This window comes from Cyprinus carpio, chromosome A13 (assembly GCF_018340385.1).
Source record: "Cyprinus carpio isolate SPL01 chromosome A13, ASM1834038v1, whole genome shotgun sequence".
In the NCBI taxonomy this organism is placed as follows: domain Eukaryota; kingdom Metazoa; phylum Chordata; class Actinopteri; order Cypriniformes; family Cyprinidae; genus Cyprinus; species Cyprinus carpio.
In genome coordinates, this window is record NC_056584.1 from 15,980,624 (window position 1) to 16,004,729 (window position 24,106).

General features: G+C 42.7%; 1 protein-coding gene across 1 annotated transcript in view; it reads right to left on the bottom strand.

Annotated features, from left to right (window-relative positions):
• Positions 1-24,106, bottom strand: part of LOC109113826 (regulating synaptic membrane exocytosis protein 1-like) — a 72,956-nt gene that overhangs the window by 25,844 nt on the left and 23,006 nt on the right. Inside the window, 5 exon segments of the mRNA XM_042768975.1 lie at positions 7-106; positions 316-426; positions 1,219-1,259; positions 12,622-13,436; positions 14,724-15,025. Of these exon segments, the coding sequence (XP_042624909.1) occupies positions 7-106; positions 316-426; positions 1,219-1,259; positions 12,622-13,436; positions 14,724-15,025 (1,369 nt within the window).

Sequence of the window (24,106 nt, forward strand, 5' to 3'; positions counted from 1 at the left end):
ACTCACCGGCCCGTAGATGACCCACCACATCAGCTATACTTCCTTTCTTGACTTTGGTGATGAAGGCCCCGAGTCTCCCAGTTTCTGTAATCTTCCCCCCGACCACCTGTACCCGTACAAATCATTTAAAGATGGGTAAAGTCTACAGAGAATTTATAAATGTCCCAAAACCTATTGTGCATATCCAGTACATTGTTGTTGATTTTTTCTTTTTTCATACATGGCCCATGACATGGTGTAATTCTTGACTTTATAACAGTCATGAGAGGAACTTGTGTTTATACAGTATGTTTATGCGAGTTGCTTTCCCCTTACCTTTAGCCCTATCAGAGCCCCAGCCTCTTTTGGCATGGCTGTTCGCTTGCTCAAAGTGATTCGGCCAATTAAATGATCACCTTCCTTGGAGGGCTGCCATGTAACCGGATGCTAAAGAGAGCAAGGCAGAGATTAATCCCGTCAGAGAAAGAACCATTCCATTACATCTAACCCTTACCTCACCTTCACACTCATGCGCATTCACACACACAGACACAACCAGGGTTATTATTATAGCTAACAGAAAGTAAAATTAAAACCATAAAAACCATGTTCATTTAGTTTAAAAAAACTAAAACTGAAATAAAAATTTATAAAAAACTATATAGTTATTAAAAAGAAAAAGCACAGCACAACAAAAATTACTACATTTTTACTAAAACTAAAAGGAGAAAAAAAAACTAATTCAAAATATTAAAAAAAACTATAATACTATTTTAATTATACTAAATAACACTGTACATAATTCATGAGGGTTCTCTGTCATTTTAAAGTTATAAAAACAAAGCAGACTGTCTACTTTCTTAGTTCCACTTCCTGATCAAACTGTAAATGATTGCAAAAGAAAATGTTATTCTGAAGAAAATGTCTGTGTCTGTCATTGAAATACTTCTTCAAAAAGTTAATTTTCTACTTCTGTCACTCAAGACCGCACAAATGCTATGCTATGCATAACTTCATGCATTTCCTAGGAATTAAACCCATGACCTGGGCAATGTTAGTGCTTTGATGTTTGAGCTACAGTGACATATGTAACAGATAAGTTCCAATTGATTTACCACTGATAGTTCTGCCCTACATTTTCTTCTCAAAAAATATCACATCCTGTAAGTAAAATGGTCAATAAACATCCATTCATGTTGAATTTTAAATGATTATAGCACAAAGTGGAAAAAGACTTACATGCCACGCAGTGGGGTCCAGTGGACAGCACTCCCAGTCCCCTAAAATACACACAAACACACACACACACACACACACACAAATGTTCATAGAGTTATACTACTGTATACATATGTTGACAGTAGCGTACAGTGGGGTTTCAGTCAGAGCCTTCAGTAAGCAACTATAAACTACATACCCTTACACATCTATCTTACATATATCTGTAACAGCTAACGCAGCCATATGCATAATTTTCTCACATTAAGCCGCAAACAGGCTCTCAACAACAATGACAGCTGATCAACAATTTCAACAGTAGACTAGATGGGGGTGGGTTAAATGCAGAGTAAATTTCCCTACATGGATCAATAAAAGTAGTCCACCAATATAGGGTCACTATGAACATTCACGTCACTCTTAAAAGTACAAATGCTGGACATCCACACACCACGCCACAGTATTATCAACCACCACGTACACCTCCATAACAATGTGCATAACACAATACTAGTCAAATAATAAAGCACCTGTCACTTGTATATAAATTCAGAGAAGGCCCTGCTGACCCTGACAGCCCACCACTGTTGACTATGTGAGCTGCCACCTTACACTAGCCAAAGTCTATCTCTAAACCTATTTTGTTTATGCTTAATGAATATCTGAGCTCCAAAAGTGCATCTGCAGCCAAGATCTTATGCTGAAATATGTTTTGCTTTGACCCACCTGCAGAGCAAGAGGGAGAACTGGGATTGTGTTTGTTAATTTGGGTTTCAAAGCTACATTTAGTCCCCAGACAGGGGGAAGCAATGCTGATACCAAAACTGAATATACACTCCCACACAGACACACACAGGCACAAAGGGACAGTCTCAGCCCTTTCCGTGACGTTGGCCTTCTATTTACTGTTGGCATGTTATATGGATGAGTGCCTTGTGCATATGGGTTTCTGGACTGTTTTCCGGTTATTTTTGAGCACCTGGGGTATCGAGCATGACGCACAGAGGGCGAGGAGTGCTCAAATTGTCATCCAAAAAACAAAAATAGATTGTAAATATTAATTGTTGCTATAGACAACAGATTTGAATTACTTTTAGTCAGCTCTTAAAATGATCAATTAAAAGTGTAATGTACATCCGATTGGCCAGTTGCTTTTATATGGACAAATGTTCAATAAATATGTGGTATTTGCTAAGAGAAGCATCACTTTTATTATTGCTTTTACTTTTTTTAACCTTATGAATGATGAAGCTGAAAAAAAAAAACACTCAGATCACCTTAGCACACAAAAACACACACACACACACACATTATGAATGATATATATATATATATATATATATATATATATAATATATATACTGTATACACACACACACACAAATATTGGTTATTTTACAACATGACTCATCCAAACAAATTTCAGGGTCAAAAACTACTATATATATATATACTGTATATATAGAACCAGGTTCAGGGGTTCAAAATAAGAGAAAAAAAAAGAAACCTTGAGACCTGGATAGTTTACTTACAAGTATGTCAGGGAATCGTAATAGGTTGGGTTTTTTTTAAGGAAGGCTGCTTCTTCACTGTCTAACCCAGTTCTGAGCAGGGTTGTCCTATAAAAAGTTACTCTAAATAAAAATGTTAAACTCTGGAAAGCAACAAAATTCAACTATCACTCCTGAAAGTTTTAACAGCTAAAAGAAAAAAAGAAAAAACACCCCAGAAAAACATTTTCAGCACAAAACAATGAGCAACTTATAAAAGTAACATGAATAAATCATAATCAAATGCCATGAAGTAATATTAAGTAGAAGAGGACTGCATGAAGTAATATTAAGTAGCTGTCTAAGGGTATAAATATTTAATATATTGCTTGTTGCATGGTGGATTGGTCCCCTGTGTGGGCTTTTATCTAAGCTTTGTACTTCTCATTCACATGACCTCCAAAATATAGTGCTTAGCAAATAAATATTTCATTAGTACATACAGTAGTTTCACGTTGCAACATTCAGTATGTATTGTTACACAATTATATTATTCTGCCAAAGAGTGACAGATAGGTGCTTCCTCAACTATAGGAACTTATAGCCACTAATGATGCCCAACAGTAGAAAACAGAAAAATAAGAATAAAAAACTTTCCAAGACAACAACAAAGAAATCAAATATATCAACCTCTGATAGATTAAACTGCACACAGTTAAACATTTTTTGTACAACTGAAAAATAACATTTTGAGTTTAAAGTTCAAATTACACATCCATTCTTTGAGCATCAATAACAAAACCAGTATATTAACTTTAAATAGCAAAAGTATGAGGTGTCAGCTTGAATTGTTCAGTTCCTATTCTTTAGAAGAAAGAGTCGATTCTCTTACCTGTTGTTTCTGTTGAACATGATGAAATGTTTCACAGATAAGCGCAAGCTTGTGTTCTGCTTAACCTCTTCTCAGTCTCCTGTTCTCCTATTTTTAGTCTCCCATTCCTTCTCCTATAGTCTGTTTTTTTCTAGTCACCCCACAATGTTTACATTTCACCCCTGGCTTGTGTTAATACAGTGAGCTTATAAATCTGTGTTCAGTCAGTTTGCCAGGCTAACAGCACAGTATAACCTACTCTCCTTTACCACCCAAACTTCAACCAGTCAAAGCCAGTGAAAAAGTATTCAGCACATACCACCTCCTTTATAAGTATCCAATGTAGATACACTGTAAAATACTGTTTTTAAGACTTGGATATGTAATTTATTAGTATGTAAATTAGGTATTCAGTCTTTTACACACACACACACAAAAAAACAAGATTTTCACTTTAAATAAATAATCTATCTATCTATCTATCTATCTATCTATCTTATCTATCTATCTATCTATCTATCTATCTATCTATCTATCTATCATCTATCTATCTATCTATCTATCTATCTATCTATCTATCTATCTATCTATCTATCTATCTATCTATCACTATTTTTTTATTATTTTTATTATTCACTATACCATTCCAAAGTTTGCGGTCAGTGAGACTTTTTTTTTAATGAATAAATTTATTCAGCAAAGTTTGGGGTGAGTGAGGAGGGTGTCAGTAAAATCATTTATAAAAGATTTCTATTTCAAATAAATGCTGTTCTTTTGAACATTCTATTTACCAACGAATTCTTAAAAAAAAATTTTTTTCTGCAAAACTATTTCCGCAAAACTATATTTACCAACGAATCCTTAAAATTGCACTTGCACTCTCAGACTTGCATTCTCAGACACTTGCGCTTCCACTAGTGACATCACTAACTCTTTTTTTATTTTTTATTTTGTTCTGTTTGTTGATTACTTTTTGTTTGAATTGCTCAACATTTTACAACAGTAGCCAGGTGTTGTGAAGACAAGAAAAAAGAAACTAAATTACGAAGTCGCTTGCAATCGCCACTTGCACTCTCAGCTACCTGCGATGTCACTTGCAGTCGACACAAAATCGTGCGTGTTGCCAATGGAGACAAGACGCTGTGTTGATTAAACAATTAAAACTAATTTAGTACCGTAAAAGTACAGCGTCCTGCAAGAAAAAGACAAGACCCGCAAATCCGCGGCCACAAAACAGCAGAATATGAACGCGATGCACAAAATATCTCGTTAAGTGTTTTTAATTTCCTCCCGTAGAAAATAACAAACACTTAATATGGCTTAATGTATTAACGTAGAAAATAACAAACACTTAATATGGCTTAATGTATTATATATAGTTATTATTTAATTTACTACAAGGCAAGCAGATGGCCATAAAACACAATGTGCAAACTTTCACTTGTCCTCCTATACAGCAAAACGCTTAATGTGGCATAATAATGGACTATAAAGACAATTCAGGAGCCTATATGTCTTTCTGTTTACTTAAAGTATATACGGACCAACAAATATATGTCTGTATATATGCATTATGAAATGCATTAAGTGATATTAAAAGCATCAATGCGTTATGCTTTAACATTAAACATTTTCCAATCATTATAAATAAAACACGTAATTTAACGTTAGCTTAATGGACAAAGACAATGATATAAAAGAGTTGTAGACAGTTATTCTATATGGAAAAACGCTTAACGCGAAACTTTGCGTGTTGCATTTATTCTGGGCTCACCTGCTTGCCTGTACATACCTATTAGTTATGCATATTTTATTTTATTTATTTATTTTTCTTTCACTTTTAGAATAATGAAGAGGAGCATATTGAGTTTGGTCTTTATCATCTTAGTCTATTATTATGGCAGATTATGCCATGTTTTGCGCATGTTTTGCCATGTTTTATAAATGATTCATTATATTAATAAATTGTATTGAATTTGATATTTTAATAGCATCTTAATAGCATATTAAGTGTTTGTTTTTTCTACGGGAGGAAGACGCTTAGAGAGAGACTTTGCGCACTGCATTTATATTCTGCTGTTTTGTGGCCGTGGATTTGCGGGTCTTGTCTTTTTCTTGCAGGACGCTGTACTTTTACGGTACTAAATTAGTTTTAATCGTTTAATCACCACAGCATCTTGTCTCCATTGGCAACACGCATGATTTATGTTGACTGCAAGTGACGTCGCAGGTAGCTGAGAGTGCAAGTGGCGATTGTAAGCGACTTCGTAATTTAGTTTCCCTTTCAGTCGGTCACTCTCGACGCCACGTCGGTGACCGACGAAAATGGGATATCGCTTCGATAGACCAATCTACTTCGAGTGTAAACTAAACGAGCCAATGCACATTGGCATGCAATTATTGCATCCAGCTGCCGCTGATCACAGCGTGAGTATAATAAGGCAGCAGGTGCAATGCATACCAGCTTTTCGCTTCGGAGCCGAGCGTTAGTATCGTTCTGCTCAACTGTGTCTGCTGTAAACGACGAGTTCAGCACGCTCTCGGAAGCTTCGTGTGTTGGCGAGACGGCGCTTCAGCGGTGGTCGTTTCCAGCGTCGAGTGGATTGCACACTTCAGGCTGCACTACCCCCTGTCGTGTTGCAAGCGGCCAATTCCCCTGTGCGCCTCAGCACTAAAAGAGCATTTCCTAAAGTGCAAAATTTCTCTAAAAGAGCTTCACGGGTGCGTCTTTGTAAAGATGACGGATCGTTCTTATAAGGATGCCCTTTCACCCGTGCGTTTCTGGCTGCGGTTGTTACCTTGCAACGGGTGATGGTCACGATTGCTGTCTCACGTGTCTGGGCAAACACGCTGAGGTAGCTTTCGTGGATGAGTCATCTTCTCTCTGCGGGAAGATGATCATCTCGGAGCTGCGAACCAGGCTCTGCTTCCTTCAAAAAAGGGGGCGGAGTCCCGTTGCCGCTGCCGCGATTTGGGGCTCGTTCTGGCGGCCGACAGACGAAAACCATTTCCAGCAGTAGCACGGGCGGTTTGAGGATTATAGTGGTGGCAAAACCCCGCAGGGAACCAACCCTCTGGGGACCATCACTCCTCTTGCATCTCCGATCCAGAGGAGTAACCCACGGAACGCGCTGGGCCCTCTTCAAAGAGCGTACTAGTGGTATCCAGTGGGCCTCCCCCTGACCAGATGTCGATCTCAGCATCGGAGGGAGAGCTGTCAGATGAAGATTCAGCTGTGCTGCTGCCCTCTGGGACAGTGGCGGAGCCTGAATTGGATCCGGAGATGATAGCTATGCTTTTCCCGGGCCGCCGAGAGGGTAGGGCCCGAGTGGAAATCTCCACCGCGTCCCGAGCCCTCGAGGCAGGATGATTGGTTTCTCAAGGTGGCGCGCGCTGGTTTTCAGCGCCCCACCCTGGTGCCTTTCTTCTCGGAAGTGCATGACGAGCTCACCAGGTCGTGGATGGCACCTTTTACTGCCAGAAAACTGGCTGGTGGGCTCCTCCTCCCTCACCACCCTTGATGGCAGTGCAGCGAAGGGGTATTCGGTGATTCCCCCAGTGGAGCGGCGGGCGGTAGCGATGCAAGTGTGTCCTAAGTCTGCCTCCTGCTGGCGGGGAGACCCGGTGCTTCCTTCCCGGGCCTATAGGCATTCGTCTGGTCTAACCGGCGGTGCCTATATGGCTTGCGGGGAAGCTGCTTCTGCCTTACACGCTGTGGCGTTACTGCAGGTGCACCAGGCCAAGGCACTGAAGGACCTGCACGAGGGTGGTTACGATCCAGAAGTTCTGAAAACTCAGAACCGCCACTGGCCTCTCGCTCCGAGCGACGAAAGTCACCGTGCATTCTCTGGGTCGTGCGATGTCCACGCTTGTGGTCCAGGAGCGCCATCTCTGGCTGAGTCTGGTTTGGATTATGGATGCGGGCGAAGATAGTTTCCTTGATTTCTGTGTGCCAGACCGGCCTCTTCGGTGACGTGGTCGAGAACCTGGCCCAGCAGCTCTTGGCTGCACGGGAGCAGACTGAGGCGGTCCAACTTTCTGCCCGGCGGGCAGCTGCTGCCTCCACCCGTCCGCCGGTTGCAACGCCCCAGCCTGCTCGTCGCCGAGTGCGTCCACCCGCTCCCGCGCCGCATCTGCAGCAGCCTCCAGCAAGTGGCGCCGTAGAGCTGGGCTTAGGCAGGCCGCCCCACCCGTCCTGGCCCCCGTCAAACCTGGCGGTGAGCGGAAGAGCAAGAGGCCCCTGGACGGGTGGCCCAGAGAGAGGTAGCCGCTTTCTGGGGGATGGTGAAAGTACCTCTCCCTCCCCTGGAGGAGGGCCAGGGGAGAATCTGGAAATCTCGACGAGAGAGCGCTTTTCTCTGTCTCTGGGTCCCAGGAGGGCACGGAGAGTTGCGGACAGCCAAACACCGGACCTCACTCATCCTCCTCCTTCGCCAGATGGCAGCAGCGGGCGGTTCGAGAGCGTCAACAAGGGCCCTACTCACGCACCCTCTGCCAACCCGTGGAACCAGGTGAGCCCTGCACCCCACACTCGCACCACACTCAGGCCTGCTCACAAGCCGCCCGAGATGGGTCCCTGTGTTCCACCTCGCTGCCCCACTGCGGGTACGGCTGTGGCTCCGCTGGTCCCGCTTGTACGGTTTCTAAGCGCCTGGTCAGCGCTACCCAGCCCGTCTCGCTGGCTCCTGCGGACCATCAGCCTCGGCTATGCGATTCAGTTGTCCCGGCGTCCCCCCAAGTTCAGCGGTATCCGCTTCACTACAGTGAAAGCGTCCGATGCCCCTGTTCTGCAGGAAGAGATCACAGTCCTACTGGCGAAAGACGCGATAGAGCCGGTCCCTCCAGCCGATATGAGGACGGGGTTTTTACAGCCCCTACTTCATTGTACCCAAGAAAGGCGGTGGGTTACGACCGATCTTGGATCTGCGAGTTTTGAACCGGGCCCTTTATCGGCTACCGTTCAAGATGTTGACGCAGAAACGCATCTCCGGGTGCGTCCATCCCCGAGATTGGTTTGCAGCGATCGACCTGAAGGACGCGTACTTTCATGTGTCGATCCTTCCGCGCCACAGACCTTTTCTGCGGTTTGCGTTCGAAGGACGGGCATATCAGTACAAGGTCCTGCCCTTCGGGCTGTCCCTGTCTCCCCGTGTCTTCACGAAAGTCACGGAGGGGGCTCTTGTTCTCCTCAGAGAGCAGGGTGTTCGTATTCTCAACTACCTAGATGATTGGCTGATACTAGCACAATCTCGGGATCAGTTGTGCGAGCACAGGGATCTGGTGCTCTGGCACCTCAGCCTGTTGGGCCTTCGGGTCATCTGGGAAAAGAGCAAACTCTCGCCAACGCAGAGGATCTCTTTTCTCAGTATGGAGTTGGATTCGGTCGAACAGACAGCACGCCTCACAGAGGAACGTGCACGGTCGGTGCTAGCCTGCTTGAATACATTCAAGAGCAGGACAGCGGTCCCACTGAAAATCTTTCAGAGGCTCCTGGGGCATATGGCGGCCGCAGCGGCACTTACACCGCTCGGCCTGTTACATATGAGACCGCTCCAGCACTGGCTTTATGGCAGAGTCCCGAGGTGGGCGTGGAAGCGTGGCACTCACCGGGTCCAAGTTACACCGGCCTGTCGCCAAACCCTCACCCCGTGGTCAGATCTTGCGTTTCTCAGGGCAGGGGTGCCCCTAGAGCAGATCTCCAGGCATGCTGTGGTTTACACGGATGCCTCCACCACCGGCTGGGGGGCCACGTACAACGGGCATGCAGTCTCAGGGGTTTGGACGGGCCCGCAGCTGCAGTGGCACATCAATTGCCTAGAGTTGTTAGCAGTGCACCTTGCCTTGAACCGTCTCAAAGGGCGCTTACGAGGCAAGCACGTACTGGTCCGAACGGACAACACAGAGACCGTTGCATACATCAACCGGCAAAGTGGTCTGCGCTCCCGTAGCATGTCGCAACTCGCCCGCCACCTCCTCCTTTGGAGTCAGAAGGTTCTGAGGTCTCTGCGTGCCGTTCACATTCCAGGCCTGCTCAACCGTACAGCCGACGAGCTGTCTCGAGCAATGCTCCCAGGAGAATGGCGACTCCATCCCCTGACGGTCCAGCTGATTTGGAGACGGTTCGGAGCCGCTCAGGTAGACCTGTTTTTTGCTTCTCCAGAGACCGCTCACTGCCAGTTGTTCTACTCCCTGACCGAGGGAACTCTCGGCAGGGATGCACTGGCACACAGCTGGCCGCCGGGCCTACGCAAGTATGCGTTTCCCCCAGTGAGCCTTCTTGCACAGACACTGTGCAAAGTCCGGGAGGACGAGGAGCAAGTCTTGCTAGTGGCGCCGTATTGGCCCACGCGGACCTGGTTCCCCGAACTAGTGCTACTCGCGACAGCCCCTCCTTGGCCGATTCCTCTGAGGAAGGATCTACTGACTCAGAGACGGGGCACCATTTGGCACCCGCGTCCAGACCTTTGGAAACTCCATGTCTGGTCCCTGGACGGGACGCGGAGGTTCTAGGTGACCTGCCCCAGGAGGTAGTGAACACCATCACTTCGGCAAGAGCACCGTCTATGAGACACGCTTACGCCTTGAAGTGGAACGTGTTCATCGAGTGGTGTTCTTCTCGCCAAGAAGACCCCCGAAGATGCCAGACTGCAGTCGTGCTTTCCTTTCTGCAGCAAGGGCTGGAGTGAAGGCTTTCTCCCTCAACCCTCAAAGTCAAGGTTGCCGCTATTGCTGCGTACCATGACCCCGTGAATGGGAAGTCTTTAGGTAAGCATGACCTCGTCATCAGGTTCCTTAGAGGGGCCGGGAGGTTAAATCCTTCCCGGTCCCCCTCCATACCCTCTTGGGACCTGACTCTGGTGCTGAAATCACTACAGCAGGGCCCATTCGAGCCTTTGCATTCAGTCGAGCCAAGGTTTCTTTCATTGAAAACTCTGCTCCTGCTTGCACTGGCCTCCATCAAGAGGGTAGGGGACCTGCATGCATTTTCGGTCGACGATTCGTGCCTAGAGTTTGGGCCGGCTGACTCCCAGGTAATCCTGAGGCCCCGGCCCGGCTACGTGCCCAAGGTTCCCACTACACCCTTCAAAGACCAAGTGGTGAACCTGCAAGCGCTGCCCCTGGAGGAGGCAGACCCAGCCCTAGCTTTGCTCTGTCCCGTCCGAGCATTGAGATGCTACGTAGACCGGACACAAAGCTTCAGGACCTCAGACCAGCTCTTTGTCTGTTACGGAGGCCGGCAGAAGGGGAATGCCGTCTCTAAGCAGAGGATGGCCCGCTGGATTGTGGATGCCATAGCCCTGGCTTATCAGGCACAGGGTGTGCCCTGCCCGTTCAGGTTGCGAGCTCACTCAACAAGAAGTGTTGCATCCTCCTGGGCGCTGGCTCGTGGCGCCTCGCTGGCAGATATTTGTAGAGCTGCGGGCTGGGCGACCCCTAACACGTTCGCTAGGTTCTATAGCCTTCGTGTAGAGCCGGTATCCTCCTGTGTTCTCACCTCAAACGGGTAGTGACACCGAGAGGCCCCGGTTAGTGTCGGCTTGCTAAAACCGCTCCAGAGTGTCCGTACTGTAGACCCTGTTGAGATCCTCCATCACCCTAGGCAGCTGGACGCGGCGGAACGTCCGGCGCCAGGCCTTCATGATGAATCCGTGAGAACCATGGAAGGCTGGGTTCCATATTGAGACCTAAGCGGTACTCGTATGCGTATAGTCCACGGTATAGCCTTAGAGCCCGTGTTTCCCCGGCAGACTTCTGCCTTTCCAGGAGGGTTTGAATCACCTCAAATTTCTCCATATACATCTAAACGGATGCTATATGTGTATTTGCTCCCGAGACCTCATTCGGGAAGGATGGAGCCTCCGCAGCGTCCCTGTTCCAAGTGGAACGGGTACGTTTTCCCAGTGTTATCCAGTCTCACCCAGTGAGGTAGTGCTTTGACAATGGTGAGTGGAGCTACTTGTTCCGAGCCCCGGCCTACACCTAATAGGGGCGCAGGCGGCTCGCACAGGGCACTGGAAGGGGCAGCACCCATGGCGCTTTGGTAGGGATCCCATTTTCGTCGGTCACCGACGTGGCGTCGAGAGTGACCGACTGAAAGGGAACGTCTGGGTTACGTATGGTAACCCTCGTTCCCTGAAGGAGGGAACGGAGACGCCACGTCCCGTCGCCATGGTTGCTGTACCACCGCTGAGCCGCCGGGTCTCTGGCTCGGCTCCTCAGCGAAAACCTGGTATTCATTGCACCTACTGCCTTCTTATACTCACCCTGTGATCAGCGGCAGCTGGATGCAATAATTGCATGCCAGTGTGGATTGGCTTGTTTAGTTTACACTCGAAGTAGATTGGTCTATCGAAGCGATATCCCATTTTCGTCGGTCACCGACGTGGCGTCTCCGTTCCCTCCTTCAGGGAACGAGGGTTACCATACGTAACCGAGACGTTCTTTTTTCTTGTCTTCAACACCTGGCTACTGTTGTAAAATGTTGAGAGATTCAAACAAAAAATAATAATTAAATAGAACAAAATATAAAATAAAGACTGCAAGTGATGTCACTAGAGGAAGCGCAAGTGTCTGAGAGTGCAAGTCTGAGAGTGCAAGTGCAATCTGCAGCCAGACCCCCTTGGAATAATTTAATAATTAAATGTATTTATGAGAATATATTTATGCATTTCTGATGTTAAAACTTTGGACAGATTTGGATTTGTAGAATGTTTTATTATTATTATTTTTTAAGTATGTTTTAAAAAGTATATCTTCCAAGCGGACCTCCTGCAGTACATTTATGGACAATCATTGTCGAAAACAACGTTGAAAATTATTGAAAAACCATTTGCACACAAAGCAAATGAAAAGCTTTGCAGCATTTCAAAGAAGTTATGCAACCTCTTGATAGTCACTGCTAATTGATTTGCGTGTTGCAAAAATGACTAAATTCATCAATCAAACCAAATATTACATTCATATTGATGATGGTTTCCTTTTCTGAATCATGGAAGTTTGTGTTTATGCAAACCTATGATTAAATGTATCAATTATACAAAAGCAGGTATCTATCTGACCCACCTCTCTCACTGACGCTCTCAATCTCCACATCTTCACAACTGGTGTATTCTGGTGTCGAACCGGCCTCTTCCTCCGAGCTGCTGACAGACATCTGCCTCTTGTTTCCGCCCCGTTTGCTCTTGTAGGGGCGGGGCGGGGGCGGTCGTAGAGACTCCGATTGGTCAGAGCTGAGCGAATCATTGCGCAGCATGCTCTCAGCTTTTTGTCGTTTCGATTTGCGCAGCAGCGCAGCCGAGCTGGGGTCCAGATGGCTCGGCTGCAACTTCCTGTCCCATTCCTGAGGCTCCCTGAGCTCAGGTGGGCCTGCGGGCATGGCAGGGCCCACCCTGAACCCCGGAGCGGGTGGCTGTGGGGTGTAGTTTGTTTTTGGAGGAGGACCCTGCACAATAGGCGCACCCTGCATACCTGTACCCCCCGCGGTCCTTTCTGGGGCGTAGGCCTGCTGCTGGCCCTCCAGCGAGGCCTGCCGCCCATCTGCCCATCTCCGTGCACCTCTGTTGTCCTGCACTATCCCACCCGCTTCCCTCGCCTTAGGGTGCATACGTCCATCAGGCTCCGCCGGCTGGAGTTTGGCCAGATGATGTAGAGTATTTGGGTCAGTCCTGCACTGTTCCCTGGGTGGTTTCTGCTCCCCCTCAGTCCTCCTGGTCTCAGGACTGTCATGCTCCTGAGAGCGAGTCTTCATCAGTCTTCGGCTTTCTCTACGATTTTCTCCGGTATCTCGCTCTTCGGAGTGGATTTTGGATAGGCCTCGCCGCCTCTCACCTCTTGGCCCTAGTTTGCCATTCTGATCAGAGGCTGCTGGTGGGTTTTTTCTAGAGGTAAAATAATCACACAGCATCAAAAAGAGACATTCTTGTGAACAGTCTTACACCTTGTTTATCTTGATTGTCTGCCCATATTGAAAAGGACTGGATGTACAGTAGTTTAAATCAGACATCACAATGCATCAAATAGATACCAAATGAGTGACACAATGTCCTGATGCTCCTTGTTTGTCATGAAAAGACTCGGCTAAACTGGTCTGCAGGTCTGAGCTGGTTCAATCTGGTACTCAAGACTGGCCAAACTGGTCTTCAGTCCGTCTAGCTGGGGTCCCTGCCTGGCTAAACTGGTGTTTAGCTGGTTTAGTTGGCCAGCTAAAGAGTGCCCAAACTGTATCTGAAATCAACCAAAAGACATGCCTAACAAGGCTAAGACAAACCATGACCAGCAAACCAGCACAATATATCTTCTAACATATTTGGCTGTTTAGACATGTAAATTGTATAATACATATTATAATACAATCTAAGGTTCTTCACTGGCATCCAACAAGGTTCTTTTTAGTGGAAAAAGATTCTTTAGATTATTTAAAAGTTCTTAACACTAAGGAAAATAATGGTTCTTTAAGAATTGGACACTGAAAAGTTCTTTGGGGAACCATAAATGGTTCTTCTATGACATCGCTGGGAAAACCACAATTTGAAACCTTTATTTTTAAGAGTGTACTATATACACATAAAACATGTCTTCCAAAGCTATTAGGCAATTTACTTAAATGTAAATACAACAATATATCTTAATTGCAAAAAATAAACCTGTACTCAATAATTTAGAATTATTGGCATGAAATGAAAGTTGTGATTATCTTCCCTATTTCATCAGAGTGAAACAACTACTCAAACAAGAAACAAATGTAGGATGGGACTTGATTTTGTCCATCAGGAATTAATTGGACCGTTGGGTTGTTGTTGTCTGGTAAATGCTGTGATCTCATTTGATTGGCAGGTTGCTGGAGGGATTATTGTACTGTCCACGCACTGTTGAACACCTCATCAGAGAAGAGATGTTGTTGCGAGGGGGAGGGATATCAATGTTTTTGATTAAATATTACAAGGGCAGCTGAACAAAAAAAAAAAAAACTACATGCACAGATGAATAATTTATAATAAACACCGCAATATTCCATAAATAAATACGAATTGTCAGTTCTGACTTCATGGAGACTTTTAAGCTAATTTTTGTACAGTATGTCATAACCTTTAAAAATTAATATGGAAAAAGGTTACTCTACTAGAACATTCTAGATTTTGTATTGAGAGAGAGAGGCTTAAGTGTACCTTCCTTGTGGAGGCTCACTGCGTGAGCGTGATGATAGCGTGTCGGCTGGCCCTGTGGAGGGGCCTTTTCTGGGGTCGGTTGGGGCAGGTGACTGGGAGTCATGGGCAGTGGAAACTGAGGAGTTGAGAGGGTTCTGAGACCTAGAGCGCAGCTTCTTCTCCCCAGTGGGATCTCCACACATGGTCGGTTCACTCACTGCTGACCCCAGCTCTCCAGGCTTGGGCCCTTGGCTGGGAAACCACTCTCCTGATTTAGTGAGCATATCCTGTTGCCTTCGGCACTGGTTACATACCCACATTACCTGGGGTAGAAGAAATACTATATTTCAAATTAAAATTTTCACCAATCTTGTGAAAGTGAAGTGTGTAATTAATGTAAATTTAAACAGAATTACAAAAATAATGAATCCAAAACTGCCTTACTTAGGTTTACTTACGGTTTATATTTCTACTAAACTGGTATATGAGAAAGTGTTTTGACACAGAAAAAAAATTACACACTTCCAATTTGTAACATTTCAAATCTAACAAGAAGAAAATAAGGCAGATGAAATAAGGATGGCACATTCCATGCATTTCATGATTCTAAGTCAATGACAAGGAACAATCACAAGTTGTGTCCATGATTAAGAAAAATAAAAAAATGTAAAAATAGATAGGACAAGAAGTTTGTATGTATATATAAAATATTGCACGTGATACCACAAGTTCATGTAAAACAAGTCTTCCCTGACTACAAGGCTACAGATGAAAGTGTTCTTCATGTGGTGACCAAAAATAAAAGCTGAGGCGTCAAAAAAAGAGCTAATCTAGCAGAGGCACTGAAACCCTGCGATACGTGACTCAGGTCTGACAGACAAAACAGCAACACGCTATAAGGGATAATGTAGGCAGGAGGAGGTGTGAACTGAAAAAATGAGACAGAAAGGAAACTGCAGGGATAAATGTAAAAACAAACAATGAATATAAGGTAGTAATGTTAGCTGACAGAAGGTGGGTGTTGTTGAAACAAGAGGTTGAGACTTGAAACTGCGAGGTCCGTGGGATGTGATCACATGCCCACAGAGCAAAGGCATTGACCACTGTGGGAAGATTCGCAGGAACTCTGGGGAAAAGCACGGAGGGTCGGGCCGTGCTACACGCAAACATTAGCAGCGCTATCCATCACCCTCCTCCACACACACAGAAAGCCTGCCTGCAAGAGGATCAGGAGCGAGGAACACAAAAGATATTGGCACATTCCAAATTTTTTCTCCTTTTTTTCCCACTTCCCTCCTCCAGATTGCTTTTGATTAAAAGCTTGGGAGGTTGAGCGCGAGAGTAAGTGAGGGAGAGGGAGAGACACGCATCAACACGTCTATATTTATCCAGGCAGCCTCCCAGCACCATTGGGGATATGTAAAAAAAATTCCCCAGCTCGCTGCATAACTTTACTCAGTGAAAACTACCACTGATCCTGCGGATGCAAGGCCAAACAAGTGATCTTATACAGCGCAAACACACACGCAACGCATTTAACACGCAAATTTATACACACACGTAAGCTTACGCACACACGCAGCCTTCTGCTGCTGATGTCCTTGCCAGACAAACACGCTCTGTGGTTATGGTTGGAAAAGGAAATGTTCAAATGTGCCACCTGCTACCAGAACTCCTGTCCTAGTTTCCGCTTCTTTTTCTTTCTTCTTTCACTTTCTGTCACTCAACTAACTTATTTAACAATTCTAAACTTTAAATCAAAATGAACATGCTTTGGCTGTACTTTTTTAAGTTGAAGTTTTACATGTAATAATTTTATTTGATTTTATTTCAAAATAAATGTTTAGTTTTAGTCAATAATAACAATTCCTCTGAAACATCAAATACACATATCTGACAAATATGGGTATGTACAGTCTGCAGAGGCACCACAGTAAATTTACCAATTAAAAATATTATAATCTAACAAAACACATAGACAGAAAACCAAGGAATCTGCAGTGGGGTATTTTTGCCATATACTGTATTTACATGGGACACATTTTCTGACCTGGCTCTACACACCTGGCTAATTCCTGTATATAGAATCTAATTTTAATGTGAAAACAAACAAATAAACAAACAAAAACACATGCACATGATTACGGGGAAGACAGAAAGTCTCCAGTGATCATACTGTAGGAGTGGTGTTGATACAGAAGTAGAAGCAGTGTGTACGGGGCAGAGAGGGGCAAGAGGGACAACTCTCTTACAATGAAAAAGCATTATGCTGTGATTGAACAGGGCTAATCTAAAGTAAATTAGCAGCAGAATCCCCAGCTGTCAGGCACAGACCCCGACCCTCCCCACACGGATTGCAACACTCAAATACCAGCCGCCTCATCTCCACCAACCCACAACACTGCACCGCGCTGCTTCCTCTCACATAACAGATCACTTATGGACAACAAGACAGGAGGAGCCAGCTGGTTTAATCAAGACAAACTACTTTTAGACAATCTGTTTATGTGCACAGAAGGTAAAATTGTACTACTGGATTAATAATGCACAGCTTTACAAAATTATAGAATGGGATAATTTAGCAATTGCGTCGTAATGCAACAAACTCTGTGAGTTTTCCCAAGAAACTGTAGTTGCAAGAAGAGCATGAGAGCATGTTTAATGTTCATGTTACTTGTCATTAACTATGCCTAACGAATTGAAGCTTATTGTAAAGTGCCTTCCATGGGTGCATCTCAATCAGCTCCCTAGTTCACTAGTCAGGGCACTGATCAGGGAGTCAGCCATTTTAAGGGTTGTTTCAATTGCGAAATACTTCCAGTGCACAAAAAGTTTGCTCCCTGAAAAATCCCACAATGCAATGCAAAAACTAGGAAGCATTGGACAAACCGTTTTATTAGTATAAACACACATCGCTAGACAGGTAATGAACACATCTAGTTAACATTTATAATTATTATTCAGCTGAAATGTTGCAAGAACATGTAACAGAATGATGTGTTTAAAGAGAATAACAATAATATCAAAAAGAGACTGGTCCTGCCTGTTGTTGATTAATTTCAGCAATGATGTTCTGCAATGTTGTCCGTTGACGTTGTACGTAGTCATGTCACCGGAAACTGAGTAATCACTGTCGCAATGTGCAGTGAGCCAGGGAACTTACCAGCGACTGAATTTGTGTACATGATATACTTAATCACGAGTTTGGGAGCTGATTGAGACACACCCCATGATATTATAGTAGATGTTTTGCCAGTGCTTGTTTTGTATTTATCCATCTATTATTGTTTTCAACAACCGGAACTTGAAGGTTGTTGCATTAGTGATGGAATGTGTTCAACTTTTTTTTTAAAGTCTATAAAAATAGGGCTAATGTACTTTATTATTATGAATAATTAATACGTTTTCCCTGTATTTTGAAACACGCAGTTGCATTGTGTTGTGTTATATGGTCAAAGGAAATGTCCGTATACTCAACAGTAATTTTTCTGTACTTTTTTTTCTTACAGTACAGATTTTTACTGATATCTGGCAGGCTAATGTTTTCTTTTCTAATCAGACAGATGAAAATGTGGAAATGGCTTTCCAGTTTGTTATACAACACTCAGAGTATTTGGCATTTATGAAATGTAAATGATGGCTATAAGCGCAATAATATTAAAAACATTCCCATGGGTCTGTGAGAGAAGGACAGAAGGTGTAAAGGAGCAGAGAAGACCAAAGCCACGAGAGGGTCAGTCTCACCCTTGCAGAAAACTCATCAAACTCCTGCAGGTCCAGTGATGGGCTAATTATCAAGCTAATTAACCTCTGCTAATGATCAGTAAAGGCCCTGGTGCCTGTGAGCCACTCTGTCCAAACCACACACACTCTCTCTGTCCAGCATCTCTCTTGCGCTCAGCTGATTTCACCTTCAGATCAAACAATAACAACTGCTTCAGCCAAATCTGTTAAAGTCAACTTCAAATTAATCACCTGTCTAAAAAAAAGGACAAGGAAGGATGGGTGTAAAATTCTGTTGAAACAGGGAAATCTGCTGCAGCATCCTCTCTCTCTCCACCCCCATTTTCATCTTTCAAGAATAAGTGTGAAAACAGCAAGAGAAACACATTTTCCCAGGGTGTTAATTTTTTATTCTATTCTATTCTATTCTATTACATTATATTACATTATATTACATTATATTATATTATGATTTGTATTCAGGTGTCACTATGACATGGTTTCCTTTTAATCATGTGAATATTTCATTGGATTGTAATGGCAAAAATTTCAAACATACCAAAATAAAGTGAACATCAATATATATTAACTAGACAAAAAGGTGCCACAGTCTACAAAAAAGTTAATCATCTCAGAAGCAAAGGTTGGAGGATTTTTAAAGTGGGCACAAGTTGAAACTAGACTTGAAATTGCTTCTTTTTTCTTCCATCTGCATATATGTGTGCTTTATGTGTGGGCATGTGTTATCCAATACAAGTGTGTCCTGGATTACACTAAAGCACTCGTCCCTCTCCACCCTTTCAATGCAAGATTAAGAGAATGTAATAGACAGTGCTTTTCAGTCATCTCCTCAAAAGATGGTTTATTTTTGTTTGTGTAAAACTGTCAGTGCTTTGTGATGCAAGAAAAATGACATCCAATCTCAGCTCTTGTGGAACAGTACCTGAATGTCCAGGCAAACAATGTTTGCTGTGAATGAATCTAGAACCTGTTGTTAAAAGAAGACTCATCATGAATATCTCTGGCTCTTCTCCACCCAGCATCACAATCTGTCCATCACAGCTCACTGAAACAAAACTCCTGAGCTCTAGACTCTCAATAGCTCTGCTGATAAACTACTCTCAGTCAAAAATCCAATTTAACACTTGTTGGTTATGGTTTCTCTGTCTAAACCACAAACCACTTTGCACACTCAACAGCAGTGGATTTGGTGGGTCGTAACAAAAAGATCTGTCGCAGGTCTGTTCTTCTGGAGTCGAGGTAAAAACATTGCTACAAGCAAATAATAAAGACAGACAGGAGAAAATATATACTATTGCTCAGAAGTTTAGGGTAAGTAAGTTTTTTTTTTTTTTTGGAGGAAATTAATATTTTTATTCAGCAAGGATACATTATATCGTGAGACACTAAAGACAAGATAAATAGCTTTTGAAAATTCAGCTTTGCCATCACAGAAACAAATTACATTTTAAAATATATATTTAAAAAATGGAAAACAGTTCATTTAAATTGTAATAATATTTCACAGTATTACTGTTTCTGCTGTATTTTTGACAAAATAATTGTAGCCTTTGGTAAGCATAAAAGACTTATTTTAAAACAATGTCTGTAGTTGTAAACAAGTATATATTATTTTTATATACTTATTTTTTCGTAACAGTATTTTTATATTCCAGTTTTGGTACTGTGTTGGGAACCAATGGAAAACTTTTATTTTTAAGAGACTAAAGACATACCGAATAACAAGGTCTGAGTATCCTTTAGCTCACATACATGCTAAACAACTGCTGAGCATCTTAACAATTTACCAAAGGACCATCGTCTGACTCTGTGTTTGACAAGCAGCCGAAGGCCTGTCATTCATCACCAGACTCCGCCTCTTCCTCCATCTTGTTAATATAATTTCATTTCCATCGCTTGGCCAGATGCGGACAGGCAGGCTGGTGTCAGATCCAAGCAAACAGGGTGGATAAATGAGTGCTTGAGTTCTGTGAGGGGAGGAAAGGGGAGAACGCAGTTCACGCTTCCACTTCCGACAGCTTGATGAATTGGGGCGGCAACAGGCAGAGCTAGACCCATAATTCAGAATGTTATAAATCCTGTATAAGGATGAAAGACTGCCACAAAAGACATTACTGTCCATTCCATCTAATGAGCCAGTACATCAGTGCCTGGAGCTCACCCACCAGCCCTCTCACAAAACACTCCTTCACCCGTCCCTCATACAAACACCATTCTTATTGTTAAATACTGGATCAATAGTGTAAATAATCTATTTCATCTCCCTGCTGATGTTACAAAACCAACTTTCAGTCTTTCGTCACCGAGACATACATCTCATGCTTGACAAGCCATCTGCAGATCGATATGGTGATAAAGTCCAACGTGAGGCCTGCCTGACCAAAGGCCGTTTAAAAAAAAGACATTTTCAAGTCATTCTCACCAGGGTTATTATAGTGTACAAAAATTAAAACCATAAAAAATGTAAAAAAAAAAATATTTCAGTTTAACTTTATGTATTAAAATAACTAAAACTGATATAAAAATGAATAAAAACTATACAGAAATTACTCAAACTTCAACTTCATTATCTGAAGAACCTTTTTCCACTACAAAGAACCTTTATGCAATGGAAAGTTTCCATGGATGTTAACAGTTCTCCTTGGAACTACTGATGCTAATAAAGAACCTTTGTTTTTAAGAGTGATACTAAAATAACACTGGTTCTCATCGAAAGACATGGATCGAATGCCCATGACAATGAAACATCCACAAGCCAGATGCAAAGGAAGAGGAGAAATATCAATACTAATCATTTCACAGCGTCGCTTTGAAGAGATGGGCAGCGGAATGACACATCGCTGGTGTTTTCCAGTAGCACCAAAATTCTAGTGTTAAAAATTACACCGCACCAAAGCCCAGCCTGGCTGACCATAGTCTAAAATTGATCTTTTGAAAAGAAAGAACAAGAGACAGAAAGACGAGTGTACTGCCTAGGGAAAATAATATGACTTCAAAAATGGCAGCACACAGAAAGAAACACTTGGCTAAAGAAGAAAATACAGATATTACCAAAAGGCCTGATATTAGTGAGCTCTGAATTGTACTTACAGGGATCTTTTTGCTGCACTGAAATCAAATGTACAGCACTGTTCTGATTAACGAATGCAGCTCCATGGGAGAAGACACAGTGCATGTATATATTAACAGTATAGCAGGCTAAGCAAGACAGGCATTCACTGAACACATTCTCTGGCCCTGATTTACTAAGATCACAAATAAATGGTGCTAGTTTGCTTGTGGAATCAGACATACTGTACATGCTACATGGGTGTAGTGTGGGTGATTAATATATTACTCAAAAGAACATTGAAGATGTACTGAAGAGCTTATACATGTGAATGAGGGGAGTGAGGGAAAGAACATATATACACAGAGTTTGTTGGAATGTTTAACATAATTTATTGTGGATCTATTCACTTTTTCCTTGCTATTATTTCAGGACAGATCATGAACTGTGTGGTAGTGTAAATTTGCAGGTATGTTGCCACCCACAGGGCTAACCTGAGAGGTGCAGGTTTCACTAATATTTACTGTAAGATTTCTCATGAAAAATTCCCAGGGGAAATAAAGGTAGTGCATGTGATGACAAAGCTTCAGTGTCACATGATCCTTCAAAAAAACATTTCATATTATTGTCAATGTTGAAAACAGTTGTGCTGCTTTCTTGGAAACCATGATTTATTTTTTCAGGATTCTTGATGAACAGAAAATTTAAAAATTTTATTTGAATTTCTTTTCATAACAATGTAAAATGTTTTACTGTATTTACTCCATACTGGCTGAATAAAAGTACTAATTCCTTTATTAAAAATCTTTTTTAAGTGATTCTAAACTTGTGAACAGTAGTGTATAATGACTTTACTGATTTTGTATTGACTGTGCAATCCAGGACTGCAAATGTTTTAATATATATATATATATATATATATATATAGATAGATAGATAGATATGCAGTACAAATTGTGCCTTGGGTGGGGCATTTGTGATTTTTGTAACAGGTTCTTTTTTTGAGTCTGTTCACTCTGGACCAGTTCAGGCTTCTCATAGCAATGGAGCTATTAAGTGTATTTCATTGCTTTTAGCTACGGTTTCCAGTCCACCAGATTAAGTAGGTGTAGCTCTCTATGTTTAACCTACAGGCATCTAGCGACTCCATTATCAAGACTGCCACACTCAGTAATAGCACACGCCAAAGGGCTCCGAGAAACAACATGTGCTCATTTCTGTGAAACTAACCTCAGGGCAGCACCCATCCACTACCAACAGAGACTTCACTTCCATGGCATCACATATGGGATTTCTGCTACCTCCTCAGACACAGACAAGAGCACCTGAACTGCTTTCCACACTCAACACTGGCCCTATCTGAGCTTTCTCACATCCACTAAACCAAAATTAAACCTCATGAAGTGCCAAATGTAAGTAAAAATCAGATTTGGGAGTTACATTAGGAGTTACATTTCAATACAAAAGCATCAATCAGACGCTAGCTGACACAAATTAAACCTCCTCATTGGAAAATGTACTTATTAATATGTAATGTAATGAAATTAAAATTAAAAAATAAAAAATCAAACACTTCAAACTATAATTAAAAATTTTAATGTTCCAATTTAATGTGCAATTAAAAATATGGTTAATTCAGTATAATTGCCATTTTCCCCAGACTTCTCAATGACAGAAAGTTGCCCAATTTACCCAAGTTCACTCTAGATATTAATTTTGACATTTGCTAATGATTTTATTTAACAGTGTTATTAAATTATTTGCATTTTTTCAAGATTAAGTGAGCATTTGGATGATGGCAAAAGTAATAAAAATGGAAAACAGGGGAAATGAGCATGTACAAAGCTACCAATAAACTTTAACATTTCTAATATTGATAACCTACTGTATACGGTACCAGTATATTGTGTATTCTTAATTTAATAAAAATCATTATTATTTATGTCACTGTATGGCTAAAAACAATATATATATATTTAATTTTTCATATGAAAAATAATAAATACTATGTATTAATTTATTTAAAAAAAAAAAAAATCTCAATTAACTTTCTCAACTTCACTTTTTAAAAGTAGGTGTAGACAATAGTTACGCTAGATGGCCTGGCTTTATTGTGTAGCTATAAAACAAATGCACATATTTACTTCAAATGTCCAGATGGATACATCCATAACTAAATCAGTGTGTTATTAATTACATTTGCCCTGATCTCCACCTCACTGTCCTCACTCACTACTTTACTACCTCTGTCGGTGAGCTAATGCTCTCCTGTTGAGTCCCTACACTGCACTCATTATGAGTGAACACTAATTAGCGCTCTGGACTCAGTGGAAGGAATAGAAAGTGAAGGTAAATATCACACTCCAGGAGGTGGGCCACCATTTCAGGTGCTTTGCTTTGTGTCGTATGGCTGCTCCCGTGGAGACTCAGTGCCAACTTGGGCATCCCAGCATGGGTGTGCAGCGACCCCCCGGTGAGCAACAGCATCATCTCCTCTGACTAATGCCCAATTAACCTTTCTCTCATCCACCCAGTGCTCTTCTCTCCCTGTTCCTTCTTAAATGTGTGCAGGTGCAGGTCGAGGAAGCATGAAAAACAGTCTGGCCACTCA